The 18,601-nt window shown below is 48.7% G+C and overlaps 1 protein-coding gene and 1 non-coding gene across 2 annotated transcripts in view; one reads left to right on the top strand and one right to left on the bottom strand.

Annotated features, from left to right (window-relative positions):
* LOC135902426 (chondroitin sulfate proteoglycan 4-like) overlaps positions 1-18,601 on the bottom strand; it is a 154,154-nt gene that overhangs the window by 42,726 nt on the left and 92,827 nt on the right. The window contains exons 2-4 of the mRNA XM_065432474.2: positions 7,699-8,122; positions 5,105-5,423; positions 944-1,846 (exon numbers count right to left, since the gene is read on the bottom strand). Of these exons, the coding sequence (XP_065288546.1) occupies positions 944-1,846; positions 5,105-5,423; positions 7,699-8,122 (1,646 nt within the window). The remainder of the gene's footprint in view (positions 1-943; positions 1,847-5,104; positions 5,424-7,698; positions 8,123-18,601) is intronic.
* On the top strand, positions 2,990-3,063 carry TRNAS-GGA (transfer RNA serine (anticodon GGA)). Its single transcript has one exon. It is a non-coding gene; the product is annotated as a tRNA-Ser (tRNA).

Here is an 18,601-nt window from a genome sequence, read left to right as displayed (position 1 = left end):
ATTATTCGCTTTTCACTACAGGAGGACTACCGTATATCAACAGCGAGCACAGACTAATCCTGGAAGCGCTTACTGAATCTTTCCTGCACTAACATGGCCGCATTACGGGGAAATACTGTGTGATTCCTGATGTCACACCACTGGCTTCCGTGATATTAACAATTAGGTGCCAACTATAAAAAGAGAAATACGACCATTAATTTCTCAACGAATGGCCAACCTTTTATTTCTTCCATGATAGGTATCACTTTCTTTGAAGAATAGCGTTCTAAAAAGTAAAAGCGGTCTGAAGAAAGAAATGATATGCAAATGTAAACATACTAGCACACGAAGCTATCAGCACTCGGTGCACTCTGTCTACATCGCAAATCGCTTTCGAGATATATAGGGCCCGCGCGGCCGCGCCATACGCACCTGCCGCCATAGTGCAACGCCCTCCCCCTTCCCTCCCCTCCTCCCACGTCCTGCGCGCGACGGAAGCCGACAGTAATGCTAACAGTAATGCTTGCGAGCCAAGCTACTTGCTGAATATTATGTCTTCAGCGCATGGTTCATGGTTCGCTGGTATTATGCCTTCAGCATATGGTTTTAGCTCAAAATACAGAGCTCTGAACAGCACGACGCATACTGCAAGCGACTGCGGTTTGACATCTTGCAGCGATCGTGACCCCAGTGCTTTCGGGCTCCTTGCGTCAAAAAAGACGACACAACGATACTCCCTGTTTTCTCGACAGAGAGGAGGGGGTGCCCCTTTCCATCTTGATGTGCGCGGATGGGTGGCTGCACCAGATTCCTCAAAATAGCATCACCCGGGAAGGGTGGGAGACGGAGGCAATTAAGGGGCCTTGCAAGCTCACATTCATTCAGCGCGCATCCGACACTAACGACCCCGACAGTGAACGAGAGGGAGGAGAAGCGTTACCGGGGCATACAACGCACGCACCTTGACCCTGGGAGCGTCGTTGACCGGCGACACGAGCACGTGAAGCACGAATCGTTTGCGCTCCTTCAGCGCGGCAGGCAGGTCGAATGTGCGCGAGCGGAACTCGAGCTCGAAGACGGCCGAGTCCCTGTGGTTCTCGGAGCCGTCGTGCGTGTAGCGGACCTTGTGCGTCGACAGGTCGGCCAGCGTGAACACATTGTCGGGAGTGCCACGGTGCCACACCTCGATCTCGAGCGCGCCGTGCTTGGGCGCGTCCATCACATGGAAGAGCACGCCAGTGTCGCTGACACCCAGGTCACGGTGGTCAACAAGCAGCCGGATGTGCTCGGTGGTGACCAGGTCGCTGCCACCTTCGGCCACACGCAGCGGGGACAACGCGAGCAGCTGGTCGAGCGACGACGCGTACACCTTGTAGGGACCGCTGAAGTTAGTCCTAACACAGTCGACGCGGCCACCACCGACTGCACCATTGGAAGCGGCGGGGGTGGTGGCGCAGAGGCACTTGAAGCCGTCGGTGCCCTCCTGGACGCAGCGGGCACCCGGCTCGCACGGGTCCTGAAGGCACGGAAACTCCCAGACGCAGTCGGGCTTGAGACCTCTGGTGACGAGGGCGTCTGGAAGTCCGGTGGGCGCGTCGTTGACTCGCGTGTGTCGCAGGCATCCGCGAAGCGAGGTCTCCGATTGCAGGCCATGCTGCAGCACGGCGCGCGACTGCGCGGACACGTCGAGGCCGCCCAGGAAGAGCGGACCCGACAAGTCAAAGAACTGGTTGCGGCCAAGGCCCGTCCGCAGAGATTCGGCACTGCCGTCGACGCTGAGCTCTACATGGGATGAGCCGAACTGGAGACTAAGTCGGTGCCAGCGGCCATCGTTGACGGATGCTTCACTGCGAAGCGTCACTACCTGCGTGGCGGAGAAAGGTGACATGCACAAAGAGAAATTAGTATTGGTCAAGTGGTTCCAAGGTGGGAAAGAAGCAGGTCACTGACAATAGTCAAAAGAAAAGTTCTAAGGTGCAATCTAATTCAAAAGTTTCGAGCCCAATGCTTGCCTGCCCAAGCTCTGGTCACACATAGAAGACCGAATAAAAGTTTTGTTCTTTCAGATTTCAAAAGGTGAAACGAAAACTTCGGAACTAGAAGAGTGCTACGTGAGCTCCTGCACTTGTCTTGGCGACAGCGCTCGTCTTTTGGCTTCGGAACTTTTGACATGGACTGTGCAATTCGCCTCGTCAGAGCTTCTTCTGCTGGCCGTGACCTGTGGTCCATGCATGGCGACTAATTAAAACTTGTGCGAACGTTCTTGAAGACCAGCGCACAACAATACATAGACAGTGAAAGGATAGGCGCGGGCGAGGAGTTGCGCTTTGTCGTGTCTATCCGTTCGCTGAACTTGTAGTTTTTGTGCGCTGGTTTGCAAGACGCCAAAATGCTTAAACCTTCACTCTTAAGTTGGTGGCAAACGTTTACAAAGCCTGCCGTTAATTGGTATCCCCTGAGAATTCTTCGTTCACGGCTGGTGAACTCCTTTTAGTAGTAGACCGTGACATCACCCAAGCAACTATAATTGGCAATCACAGCGAAGCTGTTAGCCTCTAGTTGGTCGCGGGATTTTTCGTGGGCTTGTTCTGTGCCCAACCAAGAACTCTACCGCCCCCTAGTCGCCGCAGCCACTCAGACAGTCCTCAAACGGCAGCTGTAAAAGGGCTTTGTATATGAGATTCCGCGTAACAGAATTATGTTTTCTCGTATAATCAAATTACATTCCCAAGCTGTCATGTCCCCATCTTGTGTGTAAGTGGTACTTTACGAAACTCGGCAATTTACTTTGAGAAATTCGATTAGTTTAATAACGCACTTGCGCTTGGCAGAGGGCGAACGTGCGCTGCCCTTTCGCACACGTGCGCGCGTGCGTGACGTACGCATACACACAGTGCCCGCTATTGATGCTATTGACCTTGCGGGTTACCGCAGAACTATTACGTCAAACTGTTAACTTTGCTTCGAGTTGTTGGCAAATTCGACTTCGCCCCGCTGTCTGCTAGCCGCCTGGTTAGCTCAGATGGTAGAGCGGCTGTCCCGGAAAGGCGGTGGTCCCGGGTTCGAGTCCCGGACCAGACGAATTTTTCTTCAACTGCGAGGCTTTTCTTTCGAGGAACCCGTATGGGTTTCCTTTGTAGCATTTGCTGCCAACGGGTGGATGTTTGATTTTCCCTTCATAATTACTTCTCTCCACCTTGCGGGTTACCGCAGGACTATTACGTCATACCTCGGAGCATCTCGTGTTTTTTGTATCCCATAGAGCTCTCTGCTTTATTATGGCTGCATTTTTCTACCCCTTAACGGTTATTGTTTTTTCGTGTGTTTCTATATATCTATTGCCTTCGTTTATCCATATACCAAGGTACTTATATTCTTTTATACGAGGAATTTCCTGGTCCTCTATAGCCACTGTCTGTTCACTGTTTTAATTGAATACCATAACACTTGATTTTGTAACACCAAATTTCAAACCTAAATTCTTGCCTTCCTGTCCACAGATATTAGTCAGACGTTGCAAATCAATTCGCTTGTTAGCTAGCAACACACTGCTGTCCGCATAAAATAAACCTGGAAGCTGCTGCTCTACTACTGTACCCGCCTGTTTGCATAGAGAGATTAAACCAGATATTACTTCCGTCTAGTTCCCTCTTCATCCTCACCATGTACATCATAAACAGCAGTCGGGATGCGCCCAATGCGAGCCGTCCCACTGACCTTTGGTTTCCATTGAGTCCTGATTGTACCTCTGATATAAAGCAAACAACCGCATTTCCGTGACACTGTCCAGAAACAGTACCGCCACCTAGCGGCGGCGGCCACTCGGAGAGACATCAAACGACAGCTGGAAAGACGCTTTGTCTTTGAGTTTCCGCGTAAGAGAATTGTGTTTTCTCGTATATTCGAATTACAGTTCGTGGATATCACGTCTACTTGTGTGTAAGTCGTATTTTACGAATTTTCTGACCCAATATACTTTGAAAAATTCAATTATCTCAATAAGGCGCTTGCGCGGAGGGCCTAGAAGAATGAGGATGTATGCTGCACTACAGCACATGTGCGCGCACGTGCGTGGTGTACGTCTGAAGCAGCAGAAGCTTGATGTGGGCGAGTTGGTTTTGCATGTTTGAAGAGCGCTACGAATACGTGGACTAAAAGAGGAAGATGTACGACGCCCATGTAAAGCCAGTTGATAGGAAGAGATTACATGTGATTCCTTGTTGGCACAGGGTGTCCCACAACCTCAAGAAGGTGGCGCAAAGACACAATGCTAATCTTCTCTTAACTGCACCATGTATATTGGCCAAGATATGCCCTGTGATGACAAAAACAAAACCCGAACCATGCTCTAAGAAACATGCAGCGCAGTACACGGCTTGCAAAAGTAATGTCGTATATGAGATACCCCTAAGTTTCCAACAGGTTTATATCGGTCAAACCGGACGGTGTTTCAATGAAAGGGCGCATGAGCACAATTGGGCCGTAAATAACCATGCGGAGGGCCATCTGGCAGAACACTTTAAACGTCACAATTCCGGTCCGTGTCTTCGTGACACCAAGTTTCTGGCACGGTCCAGAGATCGACTATATATAGAACGGGAGATATTAGAAGCTTTCTATATTGGAAAAGCCGAAGGCACGTGCATTAGCTGCCCTTCAGTGACGCCTACCGAAAAAGAGATAGGGAGGTCCTGATGTCCCGATGGGCCATTCTAGGTTGTATCTGTTTAAAATCCTGTTTCTTCAAAAAACATTTAGTTGGAGGTAGCACCCTGTCCGTCGTACATGTTCCTCTTTTAGTCCGCGTCTTCGTAGCGCTCTTTCCTTCAAATGTGATGTACGTCGTTTGGGGTGGTGGGGCTAACGTTGGCAACAGCTTCGCTCTACATCCACTTTCTCAGGGTGGAGTGAAGGCGGATTTTTTAATTACACCAGCTATAGATGGTGGGAGGTGACTAGCGGGGATGAGGTAGCAAAACAAGAGGCTCTGGTCGGGTCTGCGCGCCGCGATTATTGTTTACTGCGCACACTATTAAAACAAGCTGTTCTAGTGGAGTCGTTATACCTAAATGTCGTGGGAACACAACATGTACAAGGAATTCTCGGCACATATCGAACTGACCCCGTTTCCTTGGTTGAGCGACGCCATGGGATGTCCGTCGATCACTTCGAGGGCCACGAAGTCGTCCTTGGAAGGCGGCCCGGCGCAGTAGGCGACCAGCGCGAACGGCGCCTGCGTGCGCACCTCCATGGCCAGGGACCCGCCCGTCCGCGCGTTCATCTTGGGCAGCGCCAGGTAGGCGTCCGCTTCCACCAGGCTGAAGGGCTGGTCGCGGCTCGCGGAGAACTCCTCGCTGCACTCGCCCCACACGACGCCGACCGACGACGCGGCCGCGGTCTCGAACAACTCGACCTCGTTGAAGGTCACGTCAGCCATGCACCTGTGCGAGTACCACGCCGTTAAGAGGACGCCGTAAAGAGAAACATTGAAGCAGATCACACGGATAAAGTCTTTTTCGAAGCGTATATTTTTGTTAATGTGGTGATTGGTTAATTACTAGAAGAAAAAAAAGAACGAGTGCCAAACTTTCGTTTCTTGGATTTGTCGCCTGAACTTCAGCGCCGGTAAGTAAGTGTGACGTCGCGTGTTCCAAAGCACTTTCTTCCATTTAGGTCCTTCTGGCTCAGTTAGAGTTCGCGAAATTTGATAATTTTAGTCTTGGGCTTCTTTATAATATCATTCAGTTCATCTGTACCGCTAAAAATAACAGGGCCCAAGCAAACGCCGTCAAAATCCATGACGCCAAGGTGAGCTAGTGCGGGAACTTCACGGCGGCGTCGCCACCCGTGTTTCTTTATTGCGACTTTTCGAGCTTACCAAGCCTGTTTAGTGTTTGTTTAGTGTCCATTTAAGAAGGCTGTTTGTCGAACGCCGGTTACATCAGGCTGCTTACACGTTTAACTAGAGTGCGACAAACACGTAATGATAAAATTTAATTTATCCGACTTCTTGCTCTAAGAACATGCCAGTTCATGGTTCAGGGTAAAGATCTAAAGCCTCAGTGACCCTACTTTTTGTGTGCGTGTGAGTGTGTGTGTGTCTGTGTGTCAGGACGTCAGCACCGAGTTAGCTTTGACAATAAGAGCATCTTGCGCCAAGACAGTCCAATTCGCAAAATTTTTCTCTTATACTCACTGTGAAACAAGTGATGCTTAAACTTCTACACGTGAAGCAAGGTGGTCGCTTACGTGCCTAGACTAATGGCTTGGTTGTCCCCAGCAGATGAACAGACGCAGGAGCCCGGAAATTGGTCGTGATGCAGCTCAATCTATTTCACGCTGACAGTGACAGCCGCCGGCGCTTGATTTACTGCGTAAATTCTACGCATTCACCGCTGAGTAATTTCCAAATTCATAAAGCATAAGCGTAACTGCTTGAGCTGGTTCGTGAAACATTTTTTTAGGCCTGTCGCCTTCTTCCTTGCTTGCTACGTTTTGCGCACTAAAAAGTTTTTTTTTTCCTCGTCTTGGAGCCTAGTCAGTTACTCGGAGGCAGCCCAATAATACCTTCTTGCTTCTTTACGTGTGTAGGAGCAATGCCGGTGAAACAAGTTCCACTGGAACGCAGGCCCCGACCACGCAACATTTTTACGTGATCCCCGTATGTAGTGCCCTGTTTCTATGGACGAACTAGAGGCTGCCTTGCTGTATGCTGGCGTTCCTCAGCGCCAGGTAAATACCGCGCTCTGTGTAACCTTGGTGAACGGGCTCGAAAGGCACTCCTGCTCCTGTACAACGACTCGTGGCAGACTGGCACGGTTCCCCAGGAATGGAAGACAAGTCGCCTGATTCCACTTCTCAAAGCTGGCAAGTCGCCTTTGGACATTGCGTCATATCAGTCGTCACACCAGTACAAGTCTTTGTGTGCGGCATGTCCGGCTCTCCCAAGGTTATGCCCACTGCCCTCCTTTACCAGCCTCTCTCCCCTAAACAATTACATAACGAGGCCTGTGTGGAGATACTTGCAACGAGTACAGCCTGGTAATCGGTTTCAGTTCAAGAGACTATTCCAAAGCGGCTAAAGTGCACGGTCCAATGATAGCTCCGATGATGAGCCTAGTGGCATCGGAAATCTTGACAAAAGTTACATCCTGGAAGGAATGACACGAAAGAAAATTACACATAAGGCTAGACGACAGGAAAGCTGCCTCTAAAGCTCTATTTTCTGAAGGTCGTCAGGGAATAAATTCATTGGCAGCAGTGGCCTAGTCAGGAATTCCTTTCGGGTTTGTTCGCTTTCTACTCGGGTGGGGGGGGGGGGTGTTGTCGCACGTCATTTTATGCCAGGTATTCTGGTAAACATAAATATCGGGAGAGGGGGTGAGCAGAAAAGGCGGGGGCACGCGCCTGGTCTGCCTCCTCCTCCCTCTGCCCCATCTGGCTACACCCCTGGTTAGCGGCGCCGGTCCTGTAGTTCTGTGACCTAATCTTCAGTGTCTCCTTTTGCGTCTTCTCTCTCCCTTCTCTCTCTTCCCCTTCTCCCTTCCCCCAGCGTATGGTAGCCAACCGGACCCTTGACTGGCCAACATCCCTGCCTTCCTATATTCCCCCCCCCCCTCTCTCACTCTCCTTTTGCGTCATTCCTTGCAAGATGAGCCCGTACCAACGGGGCCCGAGTCGCCCTCATAAATGTGTGTGCTCAGCGGCGTCACCGACCCTCGGAAGGACTGCAGGTGTCCGAGGAAGAGGTCCTGGAAGTCTCCCAGGCCACCGGCGAACAGTCCCCACTTGATGTCCAGCTGGATGAACCGCGGCGGCAGCTGGGCGCGCGCCTCGTGCACGCCGTCCAGGAGGAGCAGCGCCAGCGCCCCCCTCCGGCGCAGCTGCAGCGAGTGCCAGGCGCCGTCGTCGAGCCGCACGCCCGCGGGGCTCTCGAGCAGCGCGGGCTCCCCGGCGCCCAGCTCGAGCCGCAGCCGCAGCCGACCCCCGGCCAGCTGGAGCAGGCAGTAATCGTCGGGCCCGGCAGCGAGCAGGAGCAGCCCGTCGGGCCGCGCCGTGCGGAAGCGCAGGCTCAGGTCGGTGCTCTCGCGAGCGTCCTCCAGCTCTAGCGACACGAAGCCGTCGCCCAGAAACGATGCCTCTGCGTGGATAAGCAACGACACGTTGACTGACCGATCGATTGGGTTTAACTCCCTAGAACAACAATGGGCCGAATTCACAAAGTTTTTTTTTTTTTTTCGTACGTAAGTGATGGTTGCTATTGGCACGGCCACTCGATCAAAACGCACGCCTGTGCGTTTTGATCGGTTTGATATGACCAACATCCTAATTGGCTGGAATCTGCTCTTGAGGACAGATGTATCGTAAGAGATTTTCGGTGAATACGGGCCAATATACATTGGTGGGCTCAGGACTGTATACCGCAGACACACGTTCACTTTCACCGAGTATTGAAACCGAATGGCACTGAAATATGTGCGCCTAATTGGCTTCTTTTTGCAAGCTTGCGGAAGGAAGGTATTGGGTTTCCCAGATTTAACTTTTTTTATTATTTCAGTAGTCCTTGAAGGTGAGCCTCTGACTACGGCATTATCTTGGCCACTTGTTCTTTACCGTGGGGCCAGCATGAGCGAACACACACACACACACACACACACACACACACACACACACACGCACACACACACACACACACACACACACACACACGCACACACACACACACACACACACGCACACGCACACACACACGCACACGCACACACACACACACACACACACACACACACACACACACACACACACACACACACAAGATGCTAATATCAATCGGGCACCCTCTGTGTCTTAGTTATCTGCACTAAGCATACTATAGCAGCACATTGTATGCTTGTGCGCAATACAGTACGATACTACGCCACACAGTGTATAATGTACACCTGCCTACAATGGGTGCACTATACGTATGCGTAGTATACCCAATGAATACTGCGTGCACAAAGTATACTAATAACAGTGTTGCTTAATGATACACTTCATCCATAGCTCAATCTACAAGTGCCATCAAAAGCTTCCTGCTCTGAGGTGACAGTGTTGTGCCGCCTCTGGTTCGGGGTGGCATTTACAAAGGCCTACTAGTGCCGCATCGGAATGGGGGATACGCCCATGTGCGACATTTGTGGATTACAAAAAACGATTGAACACATCTTATGTCTCTGCCCCCGGTACGACGTCGAGCGTGAACCTCTCTGGACAGCATTGGACCAGCTGGACTCTAGACCATTTTCGGAAATACTTGGACCATGGCCGTACGCATCGATGCCACAGAAAGCCACGAAATCACTATTGCAGTGCCTCCACTCGACAAGTCTCGGAGGCCGTTTGTAGATTCGGTGCGTACATTGATATGCGTGCGAAACTGCGCTCTCTCTCTCTCTCTTATCACTCTATATCCCCTTCCACCATTTCAGGGCGGCAAACAGTACGTGCGTCTGGTTAACCTGCTTGCCTTACCACTCTCCCACTTCGCTTTCTCTCCCTCCCTCCCCCATCCCTCTCTCTCTCTCTCCCCCCCCCCTCTCTCTCTATCTCTCTATCTCTAGTACACGAACCCGGCATGTGCCAACTACAAAACACCTACAGCACATGAGCAGACAGAATACCGAGAGCAGGCCGTTGATATCGTACATATGCACTTTCTTTCGCCAACGTCGCAATAATTTTAAGAGTACCACGCGAAGTACAGATAACTGTTCTTTCCAGAATATCAGCCAATGTGCTGCTATTTTAAAACGGCTGGCTTTCCGCTTGCTACACGCACGCAAATATAGGGGAGGGGGGGAGAGGAGTTCGGCTTTTTTCAAACAAATGGCGCGTGACGTGACTGTTATGTCTTCCGGAAAGCATAACGAGATATTGCGCCATAAGGTTCACCGTAATAACAATCAAAAACGTGAACGGGAAAGGAATATATTACTTCTTGAGCCGAGAGGCTGGCTTCGAAGGCGAGGTTGGGGAGTGGCGAGGGCGTGGAAGGAGGATTAGGAAAGCATTACGAATCGTAATCCTAGGGATTACCTCGGCAGCGAAGAATGACTCTGAATTTGTATGCAAATCGAGCATAAGGTCGATACTCTCTGCGCCCTCCTTTTGTCCCTCGAGTATCGTGAAACAGACGTCCGCAGTCACGTGTACGCGTTGCGCTCTGACGCATGAACGCGATTCGCAAGAGACGAGCGAGGTCAGCTCTTAAGCCCTAAAACTTTTAGCGCGTCACCTCTCCTTTTAAGCTTGTTATGAACCGCTCATTAGTCTCGTATACGGTTCACATTTTCTCCTAATGTGGTGCTTTCATTCGTAGTCTTCTTTTTCTTTCTAGAGACGCAATTCACAGTATTCCGATTATATATATATATATATATATATATATATATATATATATATATATATATATATATATATATATATATATATATATATATATATGTATATATATAATACGCGAGCAACGAGGAGTGTATGTCTAGCCTTCGCACTGTACGTTGCCTGCAATGTGCGAAACGAAGTATGAAATATGTTATTCGTTAATAGGTTTCTTTTACATAATCCTAAATCTTCACTATGTATGTGCGATGAGACTTGGAATTGCAAAGGCATAACTACTTACATTAGTACATAATCAGGCGTCACGTTGTCTCCAAATATAGGTACTCTACGAAGTTAAAACCGACTTTACGAATATCAATTCCCGCGTGTTGCAATCGGTACTAGCGTCAATTAACCGAAAACCACGGGCCCTGATACCTGTAACTCCCCTTCTCATTCTATACCTGCGGCGGAAATGTGCACCACAGCATGAAAAATCCGAGGGCAATTCGGTTATGCACAGTAATCAAGTGTGCTCGAAAACTCAGTACAACGTCATTTTATTGTCCTTTCAGTGTCTGCGTTTCATTTTCTTATTTTCATTCTTAGTTGCTGTTTATGAGCCTACTTCTTTGAACAGCCGCAAAGAATTTGCGGAATTTACTGCACTCACCGCGACCTGGCCACAGATAGGCACTATATACGGAAGCAGAGATCAATAAATTCTTTCCCGTTTCTGCTGTTCGGCCGAGCGCCTCCTGCGAGAATTATTACTGGGACGCTATTTCACCGAAATATGCCCAGGAGACTGGCTCCTGCAACATGGAATGTCCCCAGCCTCCATCGAGATCTCTAAGTGTAGCCTGTACGAAGAGACTGGCTTTGTCAACTCCGTGGCTCGGGAAGCGAGCAAGAGTAGCGACACGTAGCTCCAAGCGTCGATCGGTGCAGTGCGACTGAATGCACAGTAGAGCTGAATTTAGCTGATTATCGACCGAATGGAGACGCGGCAACGTCTTCCTTAAAGGGACACTAAAGAGAAAAATGATTTCTTCCGCATGAGTAAATTACCTTTCTATGACACCAAAACACCACTCTTTCCCCGATAAGACGCTTGATAAGCCAGAAAAAGCGCAAGAACGAAAGGCGGGTGGCGACGCCTCCTTGAAGTTCCCGCACCCTGGTCGCTGTGACGTCATGGATTTTGATGGCGTCTTCCAGGGCCTACTTAATTATGTAGCGGTACAGGTTGACCACATCGTGTTCTTAAGGAACCAAATATTAAACATGGCAAGCTTCCGGAACCTTTACTCAGCCTACGCGGCCCATATGCGAAAACATACTTTGGGGTCCCTGACGTCACGCTGACGTACCGGCGTCGAGGGTTCAGGGCGAAATTCAAATACTGATACTTTGACCTTCATTTTATCATCTAATAATAAAACTATTATTTTGAAATGACTGCCTGCAGGGTTCTCAAACAATGCTTTATTAGTCTCAACTGATTTATTACTTCGCTTTAGTGTCCCTTTAACACCGCACGACGCCTCGATTATCGAACTGATCGCTATCGATGTTACCCGAAATCTCCGGCGTGAAACAGTGTCGATACATCGTCTCGGAGTGGTTAAAAGCGCCACCTCCCAAGCAGGAAGGTCCTAGGTTCGAATCGTATACGGATGCCGGAGTATGTTCTCTCTCTCCGTCTTCTTCCTGTCTCACGTTCGCTGGAATATCAACATATATTAACTCTATACGCATGTTATTAACGTAAAGTTGTACCCATATGCATCGTTCCAAAGTTATTCCACCCTCCAGGTGAAGCTTCCTCCCAAATATTTATTGCCATCATCTTTGAGAGCGTTTCCCATTTCGCTAACATTGTGCGCCGGGAAAGTTGTTCCTGTCTGTGGTGCTTGTGAATGGCAATTGGCCTTTTATTGAATCTCACGGAACAATCAAGTGTTATCAAGGGCTCAAAATCAATTCTAAAGTAATAATAATTGTTATTTCAATAAAATAAAATCGATATTGACACCAAAGGAACACTCCAGGTGGTTAACCTAATTTTTGGTGCACAATTTATCACTTTCTTCAGTGCAAATATGTGTGTGCAATATTCTATCTGTTTGTTTTAGTTTGCCCGCAATAGAAATATTACGCTGTCCATAAACTGTACTCTCTTTAGTCATGAAGCCCGCAATGCCGGTGAGTCAAAGTGCTGCGAGAGCTCTCTCTACGAGGGACGTCATATCTCTGTCAGGGATTCTTCGCATTTAGTTCTAGCCGCCTTTTATTTAATCGAGAAAGGAATGAAAATTGTACTGAGTTCAAAAACGTTCAGCAGTCATTACGACCATTGTAACCTGGCATAAAGCGTAAATAATCCAAATAATCCCCCCCCCCCGCCCCGCGCCCCCCCCCCCACAAAAAAATTCCATGATCATGACTATTCTGGGGCAAGGAAATAAGTTACTCCCTGAAATATATACATAATTTATTTTTAAAGTGTGCAAAACATCAAAACGATTGATCCTGCTGCCTCTGGATACTAATTAATATATTTAGATTCTGTTCGTAATGAAACAACAGCTTTTAATGTTTAACAGCGTGCATATCCTTGCTGAATATGCATTCTGCACGTCTCTGACACACAAACCAGCAGGGAATTGGACGTTTTCAGACGCTCACAGTTTAGGTGCAGGACGCGGAAGCATGCACGAATATTCCGAGCCACGTTACTCGATCTGGAACATTAAAAATACGAGCCATGTTCGGGTTGTTAGAGTGTTTGATGCCGTGGTAACCCTAAGATTATGAACTAAAGGTAATTAGCAAATTTAAGTCAAATGTTCAATATATGATCGCAATTATTGGTAATCTCGGGCACAATTCACGCAGCTTTTTGTTCGTATCTTTGCCCCTTGTCTGCCGCATTCGCTAATAATGAACCCCTGCAGCACCATGAACGGCTGGAATTTGCTCTTGCGAACACTATCTATAGCGTAAGGGCTCTTTGTGAATATGAGTCCTCATTTCGAACTTGGCTGCACAACAAAGGGACAAAAAACTAGATTATTTAAGCTATACTAGCGTTAATGTTACAATCCATATATATAAAAAAGAACACGTTTAGCGGTGTCATAAGCACTCGGTCCAAGTGTTTCCCGTCAATATTTGTTTCCTCCCTTTTTATTTGTTCTTACACTTATTTGATATCGTGTTACAGACTCTCTTGTTATCGTGTGACGTTAAATTATATGTTCCGTACGTATCGGCTAATCACTGATTGAAGCGCACGTATGGTGGCATGTCTTTCGTAAAATAAAAGCCTGGGCCAGTTGCTGCAGCATGGTTCAGATTTTGAAAGGCCAGCGCTTAGGCAAAGCACAGAGAAAAGAAGGGCACAAACATTGTGCTGACTAGCGAGCGTATAAAGTTGAATTCCTAGGTTCGACGGAAGCCCATATGGTCGAGACGAAATATTTTAAAAAGGTAAAGAAACGAAGGTTACTTCGAACACAATGAAGCCAAGGTTCCTAACGAAAAGAAAGTCCTCTGGTTTAAAATCTTCGATGTTATTGTGATCAACGTAGCGTCAATTTTTTTTGCCCTTTAAGCGCGTCAGCTTATTGCCTCTTCCCTTCCGATTTAATATAGTTGCAAAAAAAAAAAAAATGGAAAGGGGAGCAATAGGGGGGAGCGGGAGATAATTTTCTTGCCTTTATTTATTGTTTTTTGCGGCTGTAATAGTGTGAAAGCAAAAAACAATCAACTCTTAATGTTGCTGGTCAGCAAAATGTGTGTGTTCCTATTCTTCTCTTGTTTTTTTCTTCGTGCCTCACCTTTTCATGTTGTTATTCTCTACTACACCGTTCATTCGCTAACCAACTTGTGTAGTCTGATCACGAACAGTAACACCTTAAAACAAAAAAAAAAAGATTGATACATTGGTTTCTGAAGCCTTTTACGGCCTGCAGACCACTGCACGGTACTATAGAGACACGGCGTTTAGATATAAACGAGACGTGACAGCACTGGAAAGTCGTGCTGTTTCGGACTGGGCGCGTCGGACCTTCGCCGCGACGTTGCAAGCGTTAATCAAATTCCCTCCGCGGTATCCTTGCGTCGTGTAGATTTTTTTTGTCTCGTTGCACCGAATTCTATGGCTTTACTTCAATTTTTTTAAAATTCTAGCTGAATCAACACGCGTGTTGCTGGCAAGAGCTGAGCGCTGTTAATGTGTTTTCACTAAGGAAATCGATTCGGCAAAGCTGAAGGCTCTGGGTTCGTCGGGCGCATGCTTTATCATTGTTGCGATGTGTCGCGTGGCGTTTATGTATCGCAAATTGTGACCGGGAGTTTCCGTTCTTTCTTGTTATCGCTGATATCCGTGCTATTTCGTTCGCGTCATGTCAGGGCGACGCTGTTGCGTTCGCCCTTCCTCAGGAATTGGCTTTACGGAAATAATGCACGATATTCAATTGCGTACCAAAAGACATTCGATTGAGGGTAACAGAAAGTCAATAGAAACGAAACGGTGTATATATAATGAAGTTTTGTAAGGGAGCGCTCAAGGCCACTTGGGCGTGACTAATAGGCCGTGCTCTGTAAAAAAAAAGTCCCATGATATTTGCGTTAAAGAAGAAAAGTTATCAATATCCTGATGACGACATCATCTAAACACAATGAATTATTGGTTTTCCTTTGTTTTGCGGGAAAAGGCCGTCATACAGAGAGGAAATGTATTTTGGAAGTGGCAAGTATGTAAGGTTTAAGATAATTCCCATACGAAAAAAAAATGTAGTTTAGGTGCACCTGCTCATGAGACGCGCTTGAAAACAGGAATGAGTATAGCTAGTCTCGGGAATATTAACAAAAACCCAATTTTTCTGGTACGCCTGGCTTTCGAGTCGTGGCCTGAGTTAACTGCGTAGAAAGGCTGCGCCCTCGCGATGCGAATACCAAAGTGAAACTCCCCAGATAACTTAAGATGGACCTTAGCAAAGACGACAAGCGCAAGCCACCGGTGCATGAAGCGCTAAGAGAGAGAGAAAGAGAGAGAGGGAGAGAGGAAAGGCAGAGAGCGTAACCAGATGCGACATTCCGGTTAGCTACCCTGCACTGCTTAACAGGAAATGAGTTGCTAAATTTTTTTTTTTTAATTTCAGCAGCGTCCTGGCGATGCGCGAATCTTTTCCAAGCGGTGGGATTTTCACGGAACGCGAAGAATGGAACTCTCAGTGCGCTCTCGGGTGTAAAAATTAACGTCCTGCCAAGAACACGGGCAGCCTGACTCAGTTTAGGGTAACTGCGTTCAACAGCTAACCGCAGCTGCAGCAATTACCCGGTAGACTGAGCCGCGGTAACCGCAAGCGCAACTTGTCGACATCGGCCTGTGGTCATGAGAGGAGAAAAGGGTGGCCACCATGGTGGAGCTTAAAGCTAGCTGTGTGCGGCACGAATTATCCTGAAACAATTATGCCCGTGAGCCCGGTCTGTCACATAGACAGCAATATTAAGTTGGAAAGACAGATTGCACAACATCCCAAAACATGTGTTCCCTCCCAGCCGCAGCTACAGTGGCAGCGGAAGACCAAAGGCTGCAAGCAATCTTGAATGGTCACGCGCTGAATGTCTGTGCTATCACGGTCGCAATGAGCCTTTTTACAACGTTTGACAGGTACAACAGCTCCACACCGGTATATGTCAAGATGTGCTGATATCGTGTTAGCTTTCGAAAACCATGAACGAAACGCAGGATGGGTATAAAGTTTAGTAAGAAAAGCTAGAATGTTTGTCGATGTAGGTGTTGCTGTAGTTATTAATATTCTGGCCTTTAGCAACTGCGATGCTTATGAAGTACGACGTACCGGCGCTACGTCGTAACTCATAACTCATAGTTCGACCCACCGACGTACCGGTGGGTCGAACTGGCGTTGCCTGCCACCGGTCACCACCCTTTACGAGCCACGGTAACGAAGTCCATGGAAACATGGCCAAGTGAGGTGCTTTTATGTTTCGTTTGTAACATGGCAGCTAGATCACATTTGCGCAAGCTATATATCTTGTATTGTTCTCCAAGCAATTTTAAAAACGTGCGTTTAAAAGAGTCGTCATAAGCATTCTCCGGTGAAACTTATTATCGGGTAGTGAACATTACATTTTTGTTGCGCGTAATAGTTAGGCTTCTTCTAAGGCAACAAGACCTTACAGTGAAGCAAAAATTATTCTTTCCAGCTTTTGTTTTTGTTGTCCCGGAGGGCTTCGCTTATTTTACCGGTTTGACAAATACGAGCGCGCCTGCCAAACGTAGCGCCGAACTTTGATCGAGAGCTCTACTTCGACTTTCGCTTTCGTAGCGGCGTCAACTGGCGCGCACGTTGGCGTCTACAACGCCCGCGCGCTTGTGCAAACAACGCGTCGGTGACGCCGCAAAAGCGCAAGCGCACGTGCGCACGCACAACGCGACCCGAACGTAGTTTGGCGCACCCTCGCCGCTACTGTTCCTTTCGAACATTCACGCACAAGCGCCACTGCTGCCGAGCCGTGTCCTACACACAAAAGAAATCCGTCTTCCTCTCCGCCTCCAGCGGTTCGCGCGACGCCGCAAGCCCACAACTGCCGCGGAGTAGTAGACTGATTGCCAGGTAAAAAAGCCGGTTCCCGGTCACAGAAACAGGGCAGGAAACGGCTGCTGGTGCTCTCGCTGGTCGTCTCTCTCTCTCTCTCGCACTTTCTCGTGCTCCGCGGATGCGCCTCCGGGTGACGCCGTCTTCGACGCAGGACCCTCGGCCCGCTCGCTTCTGGCTCGCGCGCCGCCGCTCGTCTATTTCCAGCAGCCACGGGGCCCGCGCGCCCCTCTCAGCCACAGCTGTCGCAAATCTTCGCAGCGTCCCCTCGCCGCCGCGCGCACGGCGCGTGGCGAGTCGCACGCACCGCTGCATGTCGTTCAGCGCACCACGTGCCCACGGAAAACCTCGCCTGCTTCTTCTTCTTGGGCTTCGCCGTGACTCCCTTCTTTCTTCTCCAACGACCCCCTCCCCCCCCCACACCGCACCCTCTCAAAAGTAACCCGTCGCAGAAACACCTCGGATACAACCCTCCCCCCCCCCCCCCAAGCAGAACTTGGTTGACGCACACCCTTTCCTTTCTTCTTGCCTCCCCTCCACCTCGATTCTTGTGCGCTTTCGCAGCCACCACGGATCCGGCGTCTCGAGTCCTGCGTCTTCTGCTCTGCGTGGAACGTCGCGGTTGCTCTGCAGCGCAGGGCGCCTTTCTTTTTTTTGTGTGTGATCTCGCCGTTTTCGGGAATCGAGGCCGATGCTTTTCTTTTGAAATGACCCGCCCTTGCGCTGCTCTTTCCCTTATCGTTTCGATCACGGTGCTTTTGTTCTCTTCTATCTCTCTCTCCCTTTCACACTCTCGCCATTCTCTTTCTTCTTGTTCTTTTTAAATATTCTAAAAAGAGAATATCGATTGCGAGCCGTTCGAGGCTTCCGTTGCGCGAGACTCCTTGAAGTCGTTAGCTTGTATCAACACCCGAGCTCTTGGCGATTTGAGACTTACGGTTAAGTGGAGCTCGCTCAGCAGCACACGCCCATAAGCAAGTGACTTGCCGCTCCTGTCCAACCATTTACCGCTTCTTTTGGCGTATTACTTTATTGTTATTCTTTGTTTGCTCCTTTAAAGGCATATCTTGCGGCTGAATAATGTCTCTTCTGAATACAGCGTTCAACTATCTTCTTTGTTTGCTAGTTTCTTTTTGTGACATCACCTGCACGGTTCTAACATTATTGTTATAGGTGCCTTTACGAGCAGTACGTGATCACGAATACAGAAATGGCCGACACCAGAGTACTTTACGTGTCAAATTAGGCGGCGCAGAGCCTGTAGCTTCGCGCTTAACGGCAAAAGTATAGAGACGAACAAACACTTGTCTGTTTTCTTCCTGTTTTAATACTCTTTGACGCTGTTAAGTGTCAGGTGATACATTTCTTAATACTGCTTGTATTATGTGTGGAAATTCTACCCAAGACTCGTGTAGCTAGGTCTTTCGCTGCGTTTTTACAGCTATCTTTTTGCCGCCGCAGGCGAACCGTTATATCGCACCGCATTTGCAAGCGATGCGACGTGTGGAACGTGACGGGAAGTTTTTCGCTCACCTGGTTGGCGGCGGCTACATGGCCGACCAACTTCCGCTTTACTGTCACTGCGTGCGTGTCGTACTTCCGAAGCCGAGAAATTTTCTCAA

The sequence above is a fragment of the Dermacentor albipictus genome, chromosome 1 (assembly GCF_038994185.2).
Source record: "Dermacentor albipictus isolate Rhodes 1998 colony chromosome 1, USDA_Dalb.pri_finalv2, whole genome shotgun sequence".
NCBI classification, from domain to species: domain Eukaryota; kingdom Metazoa; phylum Arthropoda; class Arachnida; order Ixodida; family Ixodidae; genus Dermacentor; species Dermacentor albipictus.
The sequence above is the reverse complement of the archived record's forward strand: the minus strand, read 5'-3'. Positions and strand labels throughout refer to the sequence as shown.